This window comes from Pipra filicauda, unplaced genomic scaffold (genome assembly GCF_003945595.2).
Source record: "Pipra filicauda isolate LSUMZ 115617 unplaced genomic scaffold, ASM394559v2 scaffold483_size702785_pilon, whole genome shotgun sequence".
Classification (NCBI taxonomy): domain Eukaryota; kingdom Metazoa; phylum Chordata; class Aves; order Passeriformes; family Pipridae; genus Pipra; species Pipra filicauda.
Window position 1 is genome coordinate 49,010 of NW_024104624.1, and position 19,409 is coordinate 68,418.

The 19,409-nt window shown below is 48.6% G+C and overlaps 1 protein-coding gene across 1 annotated transcript in view; it reads right to left on the reverse strand.

Annotated features, from left to right (window-relative positions):
• LMF1 (lipase maturation factor 1) overlaps positions 1-19,409 on the reverse strand; it is a 158,369-nt gene that overhangs the window by 21,728 nt on the left and 117,232 nt on the right. The window contains exon 7 of the mRNA XM_027751201.2: positions 1,510-1,687. Within this exon, the coding sequence (XP_027607002.2) occupies positions 1,510-1,687 (178 nt within the window). The remainder of the gene's footprint in view (positions 1-1,509; positions 1,688-19,409) is intronic.

Sequence of the window (19,409 nt, forward strand, 5' to 3'; positions counted from 1 at the left end):
TCTGGAGAACATGACAAAAAAGGAGGAAGATCCTCGAAACCAGGATCTTCCTTCCCCTCATGGTGACTCACAGCAAAGAGGAGCCCTGTGGCTTTTCCTCCTGAAAGGAAAGTGCAACCTGAGTGTTGTTTGGGACTGGAGGCATAAAGAGAGTTGGTAAGAAAGCTCAAGGCTCTCCCAGCCTCTAAAGCAAAGCTACGGGAGGGGAAAAGCTGACACAGATTTATTCTAGCAAAATCCGTAAAATAAGAGACACAGAAAGTTTAATGAAGCTGCATTAGCTGCTGGAACCAACATTTTTGCTTCCTAAGCTGCTTCTTGGTAGGTGACAAAGGACTAAAGACAGATACTGCCTTTGTTGACATTTTTCATTCTTCTGACAGATGTTCAGGGTATTTAAAGACGAGCATCTGTGATTGCTGTTGATATTACAGGCAATTTGTTGCTTATATGTGGTTTTGAAAAATGCTACAAACACAACTCTACATCTGTTACACAGCACCACAGAAACACCCCAGTGTTCCCTCTTCTGGAGCAGGGCTGACTTGAAAACTGCCTTGGGAAGGGAACATCCATCCCTTTCTTCCAGTTCAACCCTCCTTGTATTCGGTTTTCTGTATTCAGGGTCTGAACATGAGTTCACCTCTTCCCTGCTTTGGGGAACTCACTCCCTGTTGTGACAGTGCCCATGTTAGCCAGTGGTAGCCACAGGCAGCTGCTCCTTCCACCATCCCAGGTGTTCCAAGCCCTGGCCTGGGACACTTGCAGGGATGGGGCAGCCACAGCTTCTCTGGGCAACCTGTGCCAGGGCCTCCCCACCCTCACAGGGAACAATTTCTTCCCAATATCCCATCTAGCCCTGCCCTCTGGCAGTGGGAAGCCATTCCCCCTTGTCCTGTCCCTCCATCCCTTGTCCCAAATCCCTCTCCAGCTCTCTTTAGGCCCTGGAAGGGGCTCTCAGGTCTCCCTGGAGCCTTCTGTTTGCCATCATACCATGGAAGAGAGAGCAAGAGCTGCTTCTGCACCCAGCTCCTGACCCCACCTCAAACCACACTGGGTGTTGCATCCTTAACTTCAAATAGTCCAAATTAAAAGAATAAAAAAAAGACAAAAAATAATAATCCCAAGAAAAATTGTGCAACTCCACCTTATTTTGGGTTGGAATCTGATGCTCACTGGGGTGAGAGCAAAGAGCACTGACTTTCAAGAGCTGTAGCTGTCTGTGGACACCAGCCCTCCATGGAGGATGTGTCCTGGCAGCAGTGTCCCCATGGGAATCTCCCCCTGGCAGTGTCCCCATGGGAATCTCCCCCTGGCAGTGTCCCCACAGTCCCCCATGAACCAACCACCAGCTTCACGTCCCCATCAGCACCACGAGGTCCAGGCAGCCTCCACCCCAAGAGAGCCCTCCCTGCCCACCCAGCTGTGCTCCAAAGGAGGTGAGAGCTTTGGAGCCAAGCACACCAGACACACCTCTGCCCAACTTTTCCCCCTCTGGCAAGAACTCACCCAGGGGAAGCTTCTCTGCCTGTCCCTCCCGGAGCTGCATCCGCGCCGCCCGTTCCCTCACGGCCCCGCGCCGGGAGCTGAACAGGAATGCCAGGCTGGCATCGTCGAAGCAGGCGATGCTGGGCACCATGGTCAGCCAGTTCAGGAAACTCAGGTTCCCACTGATGATCAGGAGCACCTAGAAAGGAAAGAAGGTACCAGAAGGTGTTTAACCTCCTCAAGTTCCACGAGAAAAGCGTGGTGGTGGATTTTAGTGCCCTAACACAGACTTTGCGGATCTTCCAGGATGGCAAACCCTTCCTCCCTGCCCAGAGGTATTCCTGAGCTCACAGTGTGAGCTTTTCCCTTGTTTTCAGCAGGAGAGGGATCAGCCAGGGGTATAGGGTGACTTGATTTCCATGGTGCTCCCGGCCCTACAGGAATTCCCTGCTTCCCGCTGTTGCCCAGGGCTCTGGGACAGCGACACTCCTGGAACCCTCTGGGAGGGAAATAATGCCTTAAATACAGAAGTGTGCATTTGAAGAAGCTTTTTTTTTTTTTTTTTTTAATTTTTTTTTAATTTTAGCTTCTGTGAACCTGGAACAGGACCCAAATCTCCCAATTACAAATCCAATGTCTTAATTACAAGTCCTCCCCGACATATCTGTATAACTTGGAATTCCCCTATGGTTTATTCCAGGGTGACTCCCTCCAGCATGTCCTGGAACAGGCTCAGTGTGGAGGCTGGTGTCCCAAATTAAGAGCTGGTCTCCCAAAATATTATTCCACGTACAAACACCAATAACAGATGGACAATTTTGCTCTGAGGACTCCCAGCCAGTATTCTGTTAAAAAGAGCCATGTTTTCTCATTAAAAACGACAACAAATAAATGTTAAAACCATGTAATTCTGTATACTTTATGTGATTGGCACCATGTTTCTTGATATGGTGATTTGCAAGTCACAATTTTTAAAAGCCCAGCAGGACTCTTCAGAAAGTCAGAGAATCTTACAAAAATGAAAGATCTGACCAATCACAGCCAGGAACAAAAATCCTAACTATTATTTAGTTAGAAAGAAAAAAAAAATTAAGCAGAGTTGGATAATTATCCAGAATTATGAGGAGGAAAAAAACTATTTAAATGTGAGTTAGACACAGATGTTGGGTCCTTGAGGAGAACACGTTACACTCAAGGTTTGGGGCTCCCCCTTTGACCCAGATGTGGTTTAGTTCCATGCATATTAATCAGCCTGTATTCATTAACACACTTCTCACTCGGCCACCTCGTTAGGGAACTCTGCTCCTTCTCGGGAGTGTTTTGCCTCCTCGTGCAATCTCAGCCGTGTTAAGAAAATAGTTCTGCACTTTGCCACTTGTGGTTCCCAGCCCTGAGGAGCTGGGTGGTCCACGGGAGGTGTTTGCAGCAGCGATTCACCTCTTTATTGCTCAGAAGTCAGAAGTGAGAGATCTTATTTCCAGCAGCCCTGAAAAATCAGGGGGATTCAAAAATAATACGAGTTTGGCGTTTTCTGGGTCTGTGGGTGGAATCGTGAACGGACACGTTTTAATTTTGGTTCCTCTGGAATTCCAGCTCCTGCAGATTCAGAGGGGGGCTCGTGGTGCTCCCTGCCCGAGGGGGCCTGAGCCCCACAGACCCCTGGGATTTGCACAGACAAACCTCTAAGGGACTCCTGCTTCAAAGGCAATTAACAGGAAAACAGGGGTTCTCAGCCCTGCTCGTGGGGGTGTCCCAGCAAACGACTTCGTGGCTGCAGGAGTTTTATCTTATTTCATCATCATCATCATCACTGAAGGGGTTGGGCTGGGAGGGACCTTAAAGCCCACCCAGTCCCACCTCTGCCATGGGCAGGGACACCTCCCACTAGCCCAGGTTGCTCCAAGCCCTGTCCAACCTGGCCTGGGACACTTGCAGGGATGGGGCAGCCACAGCTTCTCTGGGCAACCTGTGCCAGGGCCTCCCCACCCTCCCAGGGAACAATTCCTTCCCAATATCCCATCTAACTCTGGCAAGGGGAAGCCATTCCCCCTTTGCCTGCCACTCCAGGCCCTTGTCCCAAGTCCCTCTCCAGCTCTCTTGGAGCCCCTTTAGGCACTGGAAGGGGCTCTAAGATCTCCCTGGAGCCTTCTCTTCTCCAGGCTGGACATCCCAGGCTGCTCCTTCCCCATCGGCTGCAGGAAGAAGGACAGTTTGTCACACACATCTCTCAGTAATTCCAACCTTTAGCACATGCCAGGCTTGGCTTTTCCGTGCTCCTGCCCCATCCCAACCCAGCTGTACCTCCCTATCTCCACCCTTGGCATCTCTGCTGCCTTGGATGGGCTGTGCCCTCCCCACCTCACTCCTGATCTGTGTTTACAGTGTCTTTCTCTTGCTGGACAATATTTAAATGCACAATTATAACAAACAGATGGGATCAACCCCTGTGGTGATTTTGAGAAATTTTTTATTAAAGCACAGTATTAATCATGGTAATTGGGTAGGAACTTTAAGGTTATAAAACTACAGCATGTCTAATGAGCGAGCTCCTTCTAGGAGGAACTGAGGTTTTTAATCTAATAATGTCAGTTTTATGGATTATGACTGGAGTTTTATGAAGTGTGATATGAAATACTGTGGATTCATGGCTCTCGCTGGATTAATTTGGAAAAGTAGTTTTCCTGGTTCTAGGCCCAAAAACAATTATTCCTTACATTTCTGTCCCCTGCACTGTTCCCAAACCCCTCTGTCAGAAAACGGGCACCTACACCCATAACTTTTTTACAGGTTGCACTCCTTTGTTTGGCTGGGGTTTATTTTTTTTTTTTTTTTGGAAATCACAGATTGTTATAAACATACAGTAGGTAGAGGAAGCTCATATTCTGTGTCCCAGACTGTATATTTGTCCAGAAGGAACAACAATGGGCTGTAAACTCTTAAACAAGGCCCAGGGCTCCGTCTGAGCACCAGGACAAAGTCACCTCACAGCACTGGGGCTTGCTGGGATTAAGCCACTGGAGCAGAAGAGCCAAAACTGGGATGTCTGGAAGGACTTTAATTCATTTGAAGAGAAAAAAATTACCAAAAGGCTGGAGGAGACCTCAAGACCCATCCAGTCCTTCCTGCTGCCCCAAAGTAGAGTCAACTCTCCCTGCACCACAGTGTGTTTGTTAAACTCTTCCTAGAAATTTTGTTTATGTAGTTTTTCCAAAAAGTTAGCATAGGCATGGGCAAAAAAAATCCCCTTAAATGACAACAGCAAAAATACTTAATTTTCCCCTATTTGTAATTTCCCCCTATTTTTAATTTCCCTCCTATTTTTAATTCCCCTGAAGTTAATTCTTGTTAACTTCTTGATTGGGTATTTGCATGAGGGTTTAATCTCTGCTTTCCAGAGGTGTTTGGTGCAGAGAAATACCCAGGGAAATAGTTCTCTCTGTCCAAGAGCACCTTCCCAACTCACTGGGAATATCAGGGAGCGAGGAAACACCCCAAATTTGGTATCCAAACAAGGCAAAGGCTCCGTGTTTCCTTCCCACAAGATGATAGGAGGGAACCCACATATTATTACCACAATTAATACAGAAATAAGGATGTAATAAACCTCAAGACACACATTGCACAGTTGCCCACACACCTCTCATTGGGCTGAAGAAGAGTAATTTAGAGCCAGAGGAATTATTTAGAATTCAAAGCGTTTTATAACTCACATGTCATATAGAGATTTTTCTTTTCCTGACTAACTCTGACTGGGGTTTGAACAAACATGTTAAAAAATACCCACATCTATCCCTAAAATGCAGAGGACAGTATTAATAATATTTATAAATTTATAAAATTTATAAATATATATTAACAAATACTTAATGATTTTATATTTATATATATTCATATTTATACCTTTAAAATATTTAGAAATACTTACGTAGATGGTGATTTCTCTGAACTTGTATAGTGGAAATATTGAGGAACAAAACAACTACAGACACACAAATGGAATTGTGAACAACCTTCACTAAAACCTGCCTTTCACCTGGGTCAGATTTTGACATATTACAAACTGCACTGTCAGGCTTTTGCAATTCCAGGTCTAAAGCTCCAAACAGAACTGCTAAAGCAGGAGGGATCCAAACCCTTTCCATTCCTGTCCTACACCCCCCTTCGTTCTCCATCCAAACACGCAGCAACAGAAATGTCTCACTCCCTCCGACCACTGGAGTTCCCACAGATTGCAGGATTTGACTGAGGAGTGTTTCCAGGGATAAGCACCACTTCCAGATTTTCAATGGAAAAAATGTTAAAGAGAAGAAAGAGAGTGAAAGTGGAGTGATTATGGCTTTATATATATATATATATATATATATATATATATATATATATATATATCTCCAAATCTCACACTTGAGCACTCCACCTGACCTCCAGGTCAGGCCCTCCTGACCTCCTCCTTTCCTCTCAGGAGGAATTTCTCCATGGAAAGGGTGGTCAGGCCCTGGCAGGGGCTGCCCAGGGAGGTTTGGAGTGCCCAGCCCTGGAGGTGTCCCAGGAAGGCCTGGCCATGGCACTCAGTGCTCTGGGCTGGGGGACAAGGTGGGGATGGGGCATGGGGGGATCCATGGGCTGGGAGGGCTTTTCCAACCTAAAGGATTCTGTGATCCCAGTGCTGAGTGGTCAGGGGGATGGACAGACAGCCAGTGGCTCAGTGCCCTTCTAAACCACCCAGGATTGGGGTTGGGATACTGGGATGAGCAAAAAACCCAGAGCTCAAGGAGTTAAACCCAAGACCTCGCCAGGAGTATTTCCATGCTCCCAAACTGTATCCATTCCACTCCATTACCAAGGTCCGGAGTGTGGATTTAGGATCAGTTGCTCACTTTGGGTCTGAAACACAACCAGGCTCCTCCTGTCCTGCTGCTGCAGGGCCCAGATGTGTCTCTGGGTTACTGGCTTTGACACATTTATCCTGCTCTGCAGCTTTGTTATGTAAAATACCTCTCAGCCTTGCTTGATCCCTTGACTCTTTGCTAGAGGCAACAGTTCCACGTTTAATCCATGACAGGCTGAAGAGCTGCCCAAGGACTGTTTATGGAAGTGTGGGACCACTATAAAATGAAAGAATAATTTTACAGAAGGAAGGAATTCTTTGCTACTCTGCTCTGAATTATCGACATCTCTCCAACCCTGATGGCAAAGCTCCTTCGTAAAGGGGGAAGCTGCCACAAAGACACACAATCTTTCAACACCTTATTTGTGTTTTTACTAAAGGCCAAAAGGCATTTCCATGGACCAGTGAATCTCAACGAGCTTTGCAGCAGCATCCTGCACCAGAGGGGCAATTTCAGAGAACTTCTTCCTGATTTTACTCCAATTTGCTCCAAGAAACTGATTTTAGTGGCAGGTCTCTTAGCTGGTTGAGATTGGGTATTAGGGAAAAATTTCTTCACAGAAAGGGCTGGTACAACTGCCTAAGGTGGGGGGGGACTCCCCATCCTGGGAGGGATTTAAAAGCCATGTGGATGTGGCACTGGGGGATATGGTGGCCTTGGCAGTGCTGGGGGAACGGTTGGACTTGAAGGTCTTCGAGGGTTGTTCCAACCTCAATCCCTCCAGCACACAGCAAGGAACGGTGGCATCCCACCACCAGCACAGAGCTCCACACATGTGCCTCTTGAAAAATGCCTCAGGATCCATCCAGAGGACAAGAGAGCCGTGCAAAAGCAGCACATTGTTCCCTCAGAACACGCCTGGGTTTCCTCACCCGGCGCGCGAGCAGCGCTCGTTCCGATGAGCTCATTCTGTCAATAAAGTCAAACAGCACGTTAAAAACCTCCACATCCATTAACGGTCCGAGGGTTTCACTAACCAGCTCCATCCCGCTCATTAAAAGTGCTTTTATGGCAGATGGAAAGCTGAAGTCCAGCAGAAGTGCTCTGCTCCAGTGGTATCTCCAGATGGGAATGTTGGAAGGAGCCCCACGCCGCGCGCTCCGGGGGGACGTCACGCTCTGCCCTCCATCTGCCTCCTCCACAGGGAGAGCAGGTTGGAAGGGATTAGTTCCAATCAGAACTTGTGGATTCATCCAAATATTAAATGGGCCAGGCCCAGCTCTGGGAAAGGTGCTCAGAGACCGTTAATTTGTGGGACACCTTCCACTAGGACCAGGTTGCTCCAAGCCCTATCCAGCCTGGCCTTGAGCACTTCCAGGGATGGGGCAAGATAAGGCAAATGAACAGCAGATAAGCTGAAAGCACTAATTTGACTCTAAAAAATGACAGAATTTCTTTTTTTTTCTTGATCACACGACTTTAAGGTCTTTCCAAAGCGCAACAGTGGCAGAATTTTGGTTAAATTTAGCCTGTTTTGGTTAACAGTTGGTTTGTTACATCAAAAGCAACTCCCTTGCTGAAAAGTGAAGAATGCACCCATGAAAATTTTTTTGCACTGGTTCCTTTCAAACCAGTTTCAAATTTGAGCTGGACATCCAAAAACCCAGTATTACAGTTTAAAAAAATAATCCTGAATATAACGGTGTTTTTTGGACGGCACTGGCAGGACCGGGCAGTTCTTGCCTATCAAGTTGTTCTGGGAGCATTTCACTGCAGGTTTTTATTTTCCTCTCTGCCGAGCTCTGCTCCACGCTTGGATATTAAGACATCATAAGAAAAATTCCAGCAGGGCAATTAATCATTAACTGTCACGGTTTTCCATAAGGTGCAAATTTAAGGTTATAAAACTGTCAAAACCCTGAGCAGTTACACGGGCTGTGCCTTTGGCTGGGATGTGCCTCTGGAAGGGGGTGCAGACAAATGCCTGTGGTGCTGTGGGATGCAGAGCCTTGGGAGCAGCCACGGCACATCCAGCAGAGACCATCCCATGGGAAACCATGTGCTGCCAACAGGGGTTGGTAGGGTGGCCCAGCAGTGCTGCTGGCTTGTCCCTGCAACCCCCTCTGGGGTGGTTGTTATTTGTAATCATAAAATCATGGAATAGTTTAGGTTGGAAAAGACCTCTAAGACCAACAAGTCTTTCCCCCAGCGCTGCCAAGGCCATCACTAAACCGTATCCCCAAGTGCCACATCCACACAGATTTTAAATCCCTCCAGGGATGGGGACTCCACCCCTGCCCTGGGCAGCTGTGCCAGGGCTGGGCAGCCCCTTCCATAAAGAAATTCTTCCCTAATATCCAACTGTGTGCAAACAAAAAACCAAAGCAGGAGGTCACTTACTCAAGTGGTGAAATGACAGCCCGTTAGTTCCACACAGCAGCAAGGATGGGGAATGTCACAGCACACATTCCCAGCACCTTGGTCTTTCCAAAAGGTTTCAGGCATGCAGGTTGAAGAGGATGGAGACCATCCTACAGGTCCACAGGCCCCTTCCCACCAGCTTCAACAGGACCCAGAATCCCACAAAGCAGCCGGTGCTTTGACTCTTGAGTTGGTCAAACCACAAACACTGTTTCATTTGCCATCTGTGCTGCAGAGCCAGGATTATCTCCTGATATCAACAGCCAGGAAAAGAAGGATTCAGCAAAAGCATTTTCCAGCCCAGTATAGAAAAATCCTCATTTGAGGTCTCTCCTGGTTTAATTGCAGCCTGGAATGGGCTGCCAATGGGTGATCAATAACTCACTCCTAAATTACACAGCAAAGCACAGAACTCCCCTGGAATAAATGCTGGATGATTGTTGGATGATCAATAATAGAACAGTATCAAGACTAAAAAGTAAAAGCCCTTCTTCCAGAATATCCCTTTTCTCTACTAATTAGGACATTTCTTCACCGAGAGACGTGTGGGTTCAGAACTCCCTCTGTGAGAAATGACGTGAACTAAACCCTGCTCTCAAATCCTGGATCAGCCTGAAGTCACATGGAACTGTTTATAATCCTTGACTGAAGGAATGCTAAAATACTTCTGGCAAAAATACTTCCATTCCCTTTCCCCGTCCAGTCACTGCTCCTCTGAAATCCACTTTTCCTACAATATTTAGACATATCTAACAATTGCCAAAACAAGAGCAAACCCCATTGTTTGGGAAGAAGAGGAAGAGAACACATCAGGAAAAATCTATTCTGATAGCACACATTTTCCCTAGTCTGTCGAGGTCTTGGTAAAATTTGGATTAAATTGGTGAGGAAACAAAGGTTCTTTGGAATAAACACAGATGGGAAGGTCGAGTACCTCCAACCTCAGACAGCCTGGCACAGCAAATGGGATCTGTGCACAAATTCCTTTCAAAACAATTCAAATCCAAGGTTTTGGTCCAACCAGTTGTGGAGACATCTGCAAAAGCTGGATTGGGACCGTGCTTCCCAAATTCACTGGCATCTCAAGCCCGACACAGATTCAAATCTTTGCCTTTTCAAGCTAAAAGGAAAGGACGCGACCAAATCCGCAGGCACGGGGAAAACCCAAGGAAAAAGTGAGGGATGTCACATCTGATCAGCCTGACACCAGCGTGGAACACATTGGTGGCTTCTCTGATTCAGATCTTTCTGCAGCTCCTCCCCTGGCCTCGTTCAAATCCATAATTTTGGTGACTTTAAGCTCTCGGCAACATCTGCACTGAAATGTTTACCTTGGGCTGGCGGCTCGGCGGCACCGAAAGCCAAGGCTTGGGTGCATTTCAAGCTCCAGGATGACCTGGATTTTTCCACCAAACCAACCTCTTGCAGCACATTGGGAGCAAACACAGGGACCTGATCCCTGAGCCACCATCCCGGGGCTTCCGCAGCTCCGGAGAAACGGGAAACAGTCACGTCGGGAAAACACAGCGAGGAAAACTCACCCGGTGCCTTAGTCAGGGCTGGGTACATTTGATTTCAATAAAGCAAAGCTGCAAAAGCCTCAGGGAGAAAAAAAAAATGAAGTACTGGATGTAAAAGTTTTATAGAAATGCTACGTTTAATAAAAAAAAAAAGAGAAGAAAGTGAAGAGTTGGTGCCTCTCTGCAGCACCTCCCCAAATCCTTCCCTCCACTGCTGGAAAAGGGGTTAAATATATCATAGAATCACAGCATATTGTGAGTTGGAAGGGACCCACCTGGATCATGGAAGTCCTTGGGGAGGCCCTGGCACAGGTTGCCCAGAGAAGCTGTGGCTGTTCCATCCCTGGAAGTGTCCCAGGCCAGGTTGGGTGGGGCTTGGAGCAACCTGGGCTGGTGGAAGGTGTCCCTGCCCATGGCAGGGGGTGGCACTGGGTGGCCTTCAAGGTCTCTTCCAACCCAAACCATTCCAGGATTCATGGTTCTAAGTCCAACTCCTGGATGTACCCAGCTCCCTGACATTTAAAATACAAAATGCCCAACCACTGGGCATCAAACCTTCATTAAATTTTCCAATGTCAAAAGAAGAAAAAGGGGGGGAAAGTGCCTTTTCCTTCCATCCCAGATGGCAGCTGAGCAATCCCTGAGCTGTCAGTGGTGGGGACTAAATAAATAGCAAATGAAATGTACGTTGGGCAAAACCAGATATGCTTAAGAAAACACAAAATGTGTTAAAAATCACATTTTTATGCTGCCATCTGCAGCAGTTTCTTTTCAGCCTTGCTTGTAATTTAGGTTACAATAGGAGCAAGGTGTAAATCATGAAATGATAACAAAAAAAAAAAAGGAGATTTTTCAGCTCTTTCCCTCCCTGAGCAGTTCCTTCCACAGGGGATGAAATGATGCTGAGGGTGGCTGAGCCAGGGGAGGTCGTGTGGAACCCTGGAGGACTGGGAAGCTCATTGCTTAAGCCTTGCTGGGGGGCTTTTATTGCATTTATATGCATTTATTTGCCTGTAGAAATCTGAACTAAACCTCCAACACAGGAACTGATTGAGTCTGTTTAACACTAGACGGGAATGGAAGCATTTAAAAGAAGCCAAAGCCCTGCATTTCGCTTTGCAGAGGAAGACAAGGTGCTCCAAAGGGATGGAGGGAATATAACAACCTTGGAGCCATTTATCTAACAGGCACACACAGCAAATCAGGGTTTCAGAGCTGCCTGAGGAGCCTTGTCTCCTCCTGGGAGCTTTGGAGGTCTCAGCCATCCAGGGATGAGGGCAGTGGGTATTTCCTGGTAGTCCCGTCCTCCTTTTCCCAGCCCAAATTTGGCCTGTGTCCGATGGGATCACATGAGCTGTGGATCCCGGAGGAGGCTGGAGAGGAAGCAGAAAATGCCACCCACTTTCAAGGTCACAGCTGTGAGGAGATCCCTGCTCATGCTGCTGCACTGATCGCTTACATATGACACGGACCTCGGAAGAGGAACGAAAACACACGGAGAGCTGAATATTCCAGAGCTATCCCCACAGCCCTGCTGCACGGCCAAGATCCCAGGGGAGCCGTGCTGTTATCAGGAAGAGATGCTCTCTTGGAAAAAAAAAAAGCTGCACAGGGCTTGAGGTTTTCCAGCTCCAAAGAATCTGCAGCAGAGGATGAAGCACAGCTGCCTGTCCGGGAGGAAGTTCCTCCTCTCCACGGTGACTCATCCAAGAAAACCCAAGGGCAGCCACAGCAGCCACGGGGCTCATTTGAAAAGGATCCTCATTATTCACTCCCAAATTGGGTTTGTCAACAGAGGGAAAGAGCAAAACTTCAGGATTGCCTCATTCCGCGATTCCAAGAGCCTCATCCAGCAAAGGGGGAATGAGCTGCTCTGAGCCAGGTGACAGCAGTGACGTGGGGACAGAGAGGGGACAAGACACAGGGGCAACAGAACGTGCCAGGCACTGCCTGGTGCTGCTGGAGGAGCACTGGAAAGGGATGGAGAAGAAGGAGCAGGATCTGAATGATCCCAGGCTGCTGCATTCAGCACACAGCTGGGAAAAGATGCAGAGAGCTGGGGGGAAAATGCAGGGGAGTTGGGAAAAGATGCAGAGAACCAGAGAAAAAAACAATGCAGGGAGCCAGGAAAAGAAGCAGAGAACTTGGGAAAAGTGCAGGGAGTTGGAAAAAGATGCAAAGAATTGGGGAAAAAACAATGCAAAGAATTGGGAAAAAACAATGCAGGGAGCCAGGAAAAGATGCAAAGAATTGGGAAAAAACAATGCAGGGAGCCAGGAAAAGATGCAGAGAGCCGGGGGAGAAATGCAGGGAGTTGGGAAAAAATGCAGGGAACTGGGGGAAAAAAATGCAGGGAGCTGGGAAAAGATGCAAAGAACTGGGGAAAAACAATGCAGGGAGTTGGGTAAAAATGTAGGGAGCTGGGAAAAGGTGCAGAAATCTTTGCTCTTCCAGTTTTTCTGCATCATCGGAGCTTTGGCAACGCGGCCGCACGTGCGCAGGCAGTGCCAGGGCAGGACATGGGACCATGGAAAGGTACCTGGAGGGGTGGGAGCAGCAGGAGCTGCTCAGGTGTGCTGGATGGGTCTGCCAGGAGCCAATCTGCTCTGCAGCCCTGGAAGGTCCTGCCTTGGGTGGGCATCCACACCCTGGACCTTCAGGCTCCGGACTCTGATGCTGTTACGGAGAGTTTATGTTTGGCTTCGCAGCTTAATTTCTTGTGACAGTGAGAAGGAACCCTGAAGGTTTCTGTAAACCAAAGTGTTTACAAGGCAGTGCCAAAGCCAGAGCTGGGTGCAGTGTGGGCTGTGAGCAGCAGCCCCAGCGCTCCAGAACTACCCTCCAGAGCACAGGACGTGCCACAAGGAATTAACCTCCCAACACACAACTCGAGCCTTGAAATCTCTGCGTGACAGAGACATGAGCAGCTCAGCCAGGCCTGGGGGAAGTGAAATGAAGCAGCAAATTACAGCTCTGCCCAGGATTTTCCACCCGGGATCCCACATAGGTATTTCCCAGCACTCCCTCCCCGGCACTTGTGGTCGGAGCTGCTCCTTTCTGGCGTCTTGTGGTGGCCCTGCTGCTGCTGCTCAGGGGTCCCCTGGGCCACATCGGGGCACTGTCACCACAAAACACACGAGTGGTGCCAGCCCAACACGCCAAAGGGTGTTGGAATGGACTCAGCGAGCTCCCAGGGGCCCTCTGGAACCTGCCCAGAGGTGCCTGGTGGGTGAGCCTGGTCCTGGAGACCCTCAGGGCTCCCTGTTTCGACCTCACCCCGGGCAAGGAGTGGTCTGTGAGCTCATCAGCACTCGGGATGGAACCAGGAACATCTGGGACTTCTCCAGTGCTTTGCTTTCAGGATCTCCATGTGCTTTCCAAACCAGGATGGCAAGAGAGGGACAGGAAGAGGAGCAGTGGGACACAGCACCTACGGAGAGCAGGGAGCACAGCCCACCTGAGCCCCTCCCAGGGATGGCCCAGCCATTGTCCTGCAGTGACCTCAGCTCTGGAAGACAACTAAGAAACATCAGATCCAGCCCTGACTCGACCCAGTCACAGAAATCCCTCCACATCCCCAAACACAATCACTTTTCCCAACTTACTGATACTTTAAATAAAAGTACAGCTTGTTTTGGCTGTCAGGGCTGATACTGCAAGGGAGGAAAAGCACCAGAACCACCAAGAACATCCCTGAAGCATCTTCCAAGCAGGACCCCTCCACCAGAGATGTCCAAGGGCACCGACAGCCCAGGCAGCCCAGGGAAACCACCACGAGGACTCTTATCACAGCACTGGATGCATGTGCAGTGTTTCATTTGGCACCCCTGGAGCTCTCATAATCTTTTCCTTTATGATTAATATTGAACAAGTCATATTCCTTATGGAATTTCCTAACTGTGCCTGTTTATATTTTTCTCTACATCAGAGTTAATATTTCGAGATCGCCTCTCTCTTTTTTTTCTCCTTTATTTCACATTCATCTGTTTTTCCTCATTTTATAAACCAGGTTTCTTGTTTAGTAGCCATGACAACATCTGCCTGTGGTGGTTACACCACAGCCTGGGGTTTTTTATTTGCTTTTCTCCCCCCCTGCCCCCAAGCTGCCTTAGAAAAAAATACCCTTTAAATAAATAAAAGCATAAAATGAAAGGGGCAAGTTTGGTAACGACTCCTCCTTCCCCTCCAATGAGCCACTTCAACAAGACTTCCCAGCATGGTGGGTGAGGACTCATTTGGCTTTAATCCTGCAAAGTCTTATCCACTTAGTGAACTTCAGTGGGAATACGCGGAGCACACCAAGTGAAACACATATGTAAGTCTTTAAAACCTTGAGGTCTGGGCCTGAAAGGCAGAAAAGCAAAAAGCTGGAGCTGCATTTTCCTTCTGGGCGTTGATCTTTTGCACAACAGCTCAGGGGGGTTGGGGTGGGATGGGGGGGGGATGGAGATGTGCTGCTGCTCCCAGGTGAGGATGGACTGACTTCCATCCCTCCTGATGGATCACCGGGATGTGGCACCTCTCCCTTGCTCTGCATTCCCAACAAAACCCAGCGGCTGGAGGCAGCAGGACTCACCCTTCCACTCTCATTTCAATTAGAAGGATGTGGTGATTAAACCCTGTCAGGGCAACCTGGAGATCAGGCAAAGGAATTTCAAAGCACAGGAGCATCACCCCACCAACCACATGACTGTGACCTAGGGAATATTAAGGAATAGCTTTTTTCCCCCCTAACTTAACATCACATTTCAGTCTTTTAGGATGTTGGTCACCAGTAGCTTAGAGGGAATTTAAGCTCTTGAAAAATGAGTGTATTTTATGTGAGACCTCTCCCCTGAGCACAGTAAGTGGCCCTGGGTTACGGATCTACGTTTACCCACGGAAAGACACAACTCAAATTCCACGGTGTGTTTTACACAGGGAACATAAAACACCAATTACAGGATGGCCAGGCACACTGAGAGCAACCCTGAATCCAGAGGCGGCAACGAGGACGGGAAAAGGCCGGGAACTGAACAAAGGCAGATGAACCTTTAATGCAGCAGAACCTCTGGGAGCCCAGAGACACTGTGTCCAGATGTTCAGAGGTCGATGTAACCTGACTCCAAGAAGGAAGAGGATGTATTCCTTAAAATTCCCTGTTGTGCTTTAATTTACTGCAGTCCTGCAGAGGAGCATGTGGTGATCACAGGTGGAGTTTCAGATTGACCATAAACATGAAGTTGGGGGCAAAAGACTCGAATCGTTTCGGGTTTGGCTGCCAAGACGGTTGAGGTACAGATTTCCATGAAAATATCTCCCTTTCCCTGTGTTCCAATGAAACCAGAGGAAAACCCTCCAGCAGAGATTCTGCAGCACCAACAACCCCTTCACTGATGGAACCAAGACCTGGGACAGGCGACCACCCGAACTGGAGCTCTCCGGCTCATCCCTTCTTTGCTGGGCGGAGAAGGGGAAGGGAGAAGGAACAGAGGATGGATGGCAACATTTTGAAGCTCCAGTTTCTTATCTGTGCTCACATTTCCTCTAAATAACCCCAGGAAAATGATCTCTCTACATCCTCAGGACCTCCCTGTCTGCCCCTGAACACTCTGAGGGGAGGGAAGAACAGTGTCGGCCCCGCAGTGCCTCCAGCACCATCCCATCTGCCCAGGAATCAGAGACAGAGCTGATTTGGCTGCACTGGGTTTCAGAGTGGCCCCCCCACCAGATCCTGACCCTTTTACCTTGGCTCTGCTCCCTCTGAGGTTTCTGGCCACGGCAACGATCCGTGTTTGATGAGCAGAACTGGCAGATTGGCCGTTGTTGCTCCAGAGGGATTTGCGTGGGGATTACAAGTGGTTTTCAAGGGCTGGCTATGGAATAAATGACATTACTGATGCAATAAAAGCAATCCCTGCCTCTTTCCTACTCCCTGCTCCTGCCATTCCCAAACAAACAATGCAATCTGATTTGGTTTTCCCGAGGAAAATGATAAATGTATGTTGACTGTGTCCTGAGTCTTCTGCTCCTGTATTTTGGCATCTCAGAGGAGCTGGCAGGTGCTCTAAGGCAGAGCATCATGTAGACACCAGGTCTAGTGGAAGGTGGCCCTGCCCATGGCAAGGGGTTGAAACTAGCTGAGCTTTAAGGTCCCTTCCAACCCAAACCATTCCATGATTCCATGCAATACCCATCCCTCCCTGCTTGTTCACTCACAAGCTGCAGGAAATCAATCTGTGTGCACTCCCAGGCCTCACTGCCATGCCACACAAGCCATAATCCGGGACCAAACATTCCCAAACTGCTCATTTTGTGAGCTTTTCTGCTGGATTTCCTCCCTGCTCCCACTGCACCCCCTTGTATCCACGATTTGTGCAAGCAGGGAGTCCTGTGCTGTCCCACGTTTCCCCTGAGTTCACTGATGACACGTTTTCTAGAAGGGGAACCAGCTTTTGGAGCTTTTAGAGGGTTCAGATCCTCGGATCTTTCTTAGCTGAAGGAACCAGCTGCATGGCTACCAGAAAGCCTCTGGGATTTCCCTTTTCATCCCTCCTCCCACCAGCACAAGGCACCAGCAGTGCCGATGTGATGAGTCGGGAACATTGTTTCGGGACTCGCCTTCTCAGCCTCTGCAAAACTGGCACCAGCCTGAGGTTTCTCACTCCTTGCAAGTTTTTCTAATTAGAGCAGGGTGTAAATTTAAAGTGCCAGTTCTCTTCCTGAACAGCTCCACATGTGGACACCAAGCCCGGCCCAAACCTGTGCTGTTCCTGTTTAGCTTGACCCGTCTCCAAAGGGGGTTTCACACGTGTGAAAGGAGCAGTTAATCAGGAACATGGAGGGTCAGACCCTCACTGTGCTCCTGGCAGAGCTGAAATTAAAGCTCAGGAGTCCCTCAGAGGGAAGCAGGAGAGGTGAGACCTCGTGCTACAAACACCCTCCCGGACGGAGAGATTTTAGGGCTTGAGGCTCAGCTGAGCTCGGTTTAGAGCAGCAAGAAAAATGCTCACCCTCTGCACAATGCCAGCATAGAACCATAAAATCCTGGAATGGTTTGGGTTGGAAGGGACCTTAAGGATCATCTTATTCCACCTCTTGCCATGGGCTGTGGGCAGGGACACCTTCCCCTAGACCAGGCTGCTCCTGGCCTTGAACACCTCCAGGGACGGGGAGTCCACAACTTACTGGGAATGTTGGAATGTTGCAGACATTCCCCTCCAAAAAAGGAAAGGTGAGACTTGGGGTTTGCAAACAATTCTCCAGGCAAGGACCACCCCCAAGCAGGGCACGGTGTGCCCATCCCACGGGTGGGTAGGAGCCCGCCCAGGCAGAGCCAGGCACTGCTGCCTGTCCCAGCACCATCCCAGCAAACACATCCCAGCTGCTCCAGGAGCATCCTGCACTGATCAGCAATTTCTCTGAGTCACCAGCTCCCCAAAGCCCCAGTTTTCCTCGGCAGATGAAAGCACAGTGACACAGGTTTCCTGCAATTCCTGGCAGTGTCATCACCAAAGAGATAAAGCCTCTGGTGGAGCCGGGGGGGTGGGACGGTCCAGCTGTGTAAACTGCGTGTGGGCTAAAGCATCCCGGGGCAGCATCCTCATCCCAACACTTCCAAAGCAAAATAAAACCTCTCTGGAGGCAGCAGCATCACACAGAAACATTAAACCAGCAACTTGGCCCAGAACAAGCAAATGAGTTATTTTCATCAAAGCAGGAAAATATAAAATCCGTCTTCACCTCTGTCACCAAACAGCCCAGACAGCAAGTTCCACAGCTTTGTCTTCACTCTGGGATGACATGGGGCTCATTTTAATGGATTTAATTAAAGCTATCCAAAATCTGTGTGAGGAATAGTGGGAAAATTTGCACCTCTGATCTGTGGGAAGTTCTGCAGATGCACATCCAGCTGACAGGGGCTGTGCTTAAATCCAACCATCCACGTGCATAAAACACACACTCATTGAACTTGAGAGAACATCACCTACTGGAATATGCAAATTAATTAAACATCACTTACTGAAATATGCAAATTAATTTAAAAACCCTAAGTTGACCATCTGGGAGGACAGAAGGTGCCACCTGGGTGGGGAGGCCCTGGCACAGGTTGCCCAGAGAAGCTGTGGCTGCCCCATCCCTGGAAGTGTCCAAGGCCAGGTTGGACAGGGCTTGGAGCAACCTGGGATAGTGGAAGATGTCCCTGCCCATGGCAGGGGGTGGGACTGGATGGGCTTTAAGGTTCCCTTCCAACCCAAACCATTCCAGGTAAACCATCCCAGGAACCCAAGCATAAATCAACTGCTCCAACAGCCAGAGATACCAGAGGAAAGACTACAAAGCAGGAATGGGAAGAAGCCTCCTTTCAGCCAGGAGATCTCACTGTAGCCAGGAACTGCAATAAAATCCTGCCCTCGCCCCAAGACACCACACCAAAGGCATCAACCCACTCCAGCCCTTTTCATCCCTGAAATGGGCACATTCTGTCTTCACACGTCCATATCTGACACCATGAAATGATTCTCTTCATAATGCACGTATTAAAAATTCCCTTTAAAAGAAGTTCATCATCTGCCATCTGTTTCAAGTTAGGTTGAGCTGATTTCGGCTTTTTTTTTTTTTTTTTGAAATGGAATAGAAAACATTATTTAAAGGTCCTGTAATCTAGATGGTGGGAGGAGAGAAACCAAATTCCAAATACCACCACCACTGTCACCCTGCAGCAAAGACTTGGAGAGAGCCAAGGGCTGGGGAGATGCAATGGGATCAGTTCAGATCAGGACCAAGGGACAGAAAACATGATTAAACTTGGAAGAACTTCACCATCCCTTCAAACCATTGCACTGAAACTGGATAAATTCACAATCTGAAGACATTTGATACAGATCAGTGGGCGAGGCCCTTGGTTTGGGCAATGTCAGTGGGTCCTGATGGTTTTAGTGAGGCTTAGTAGCTACACCTAAACATAAATAACACTGGAAATACGGTAACAGTGCACGGTCGAGATCATGTCATGGACATCAGCAACATCTCTGGCTTATGGCTGGTCTGGCTCTCGTCAGGCAGAACGTTTTACACACACACTTACACGGCCCTGCAATCACATGTGCAGCACATACTTTATCTCCCACCCTGGTTTGGACCCGAACGCCGCGGCACCGAGCGAATCCCATCT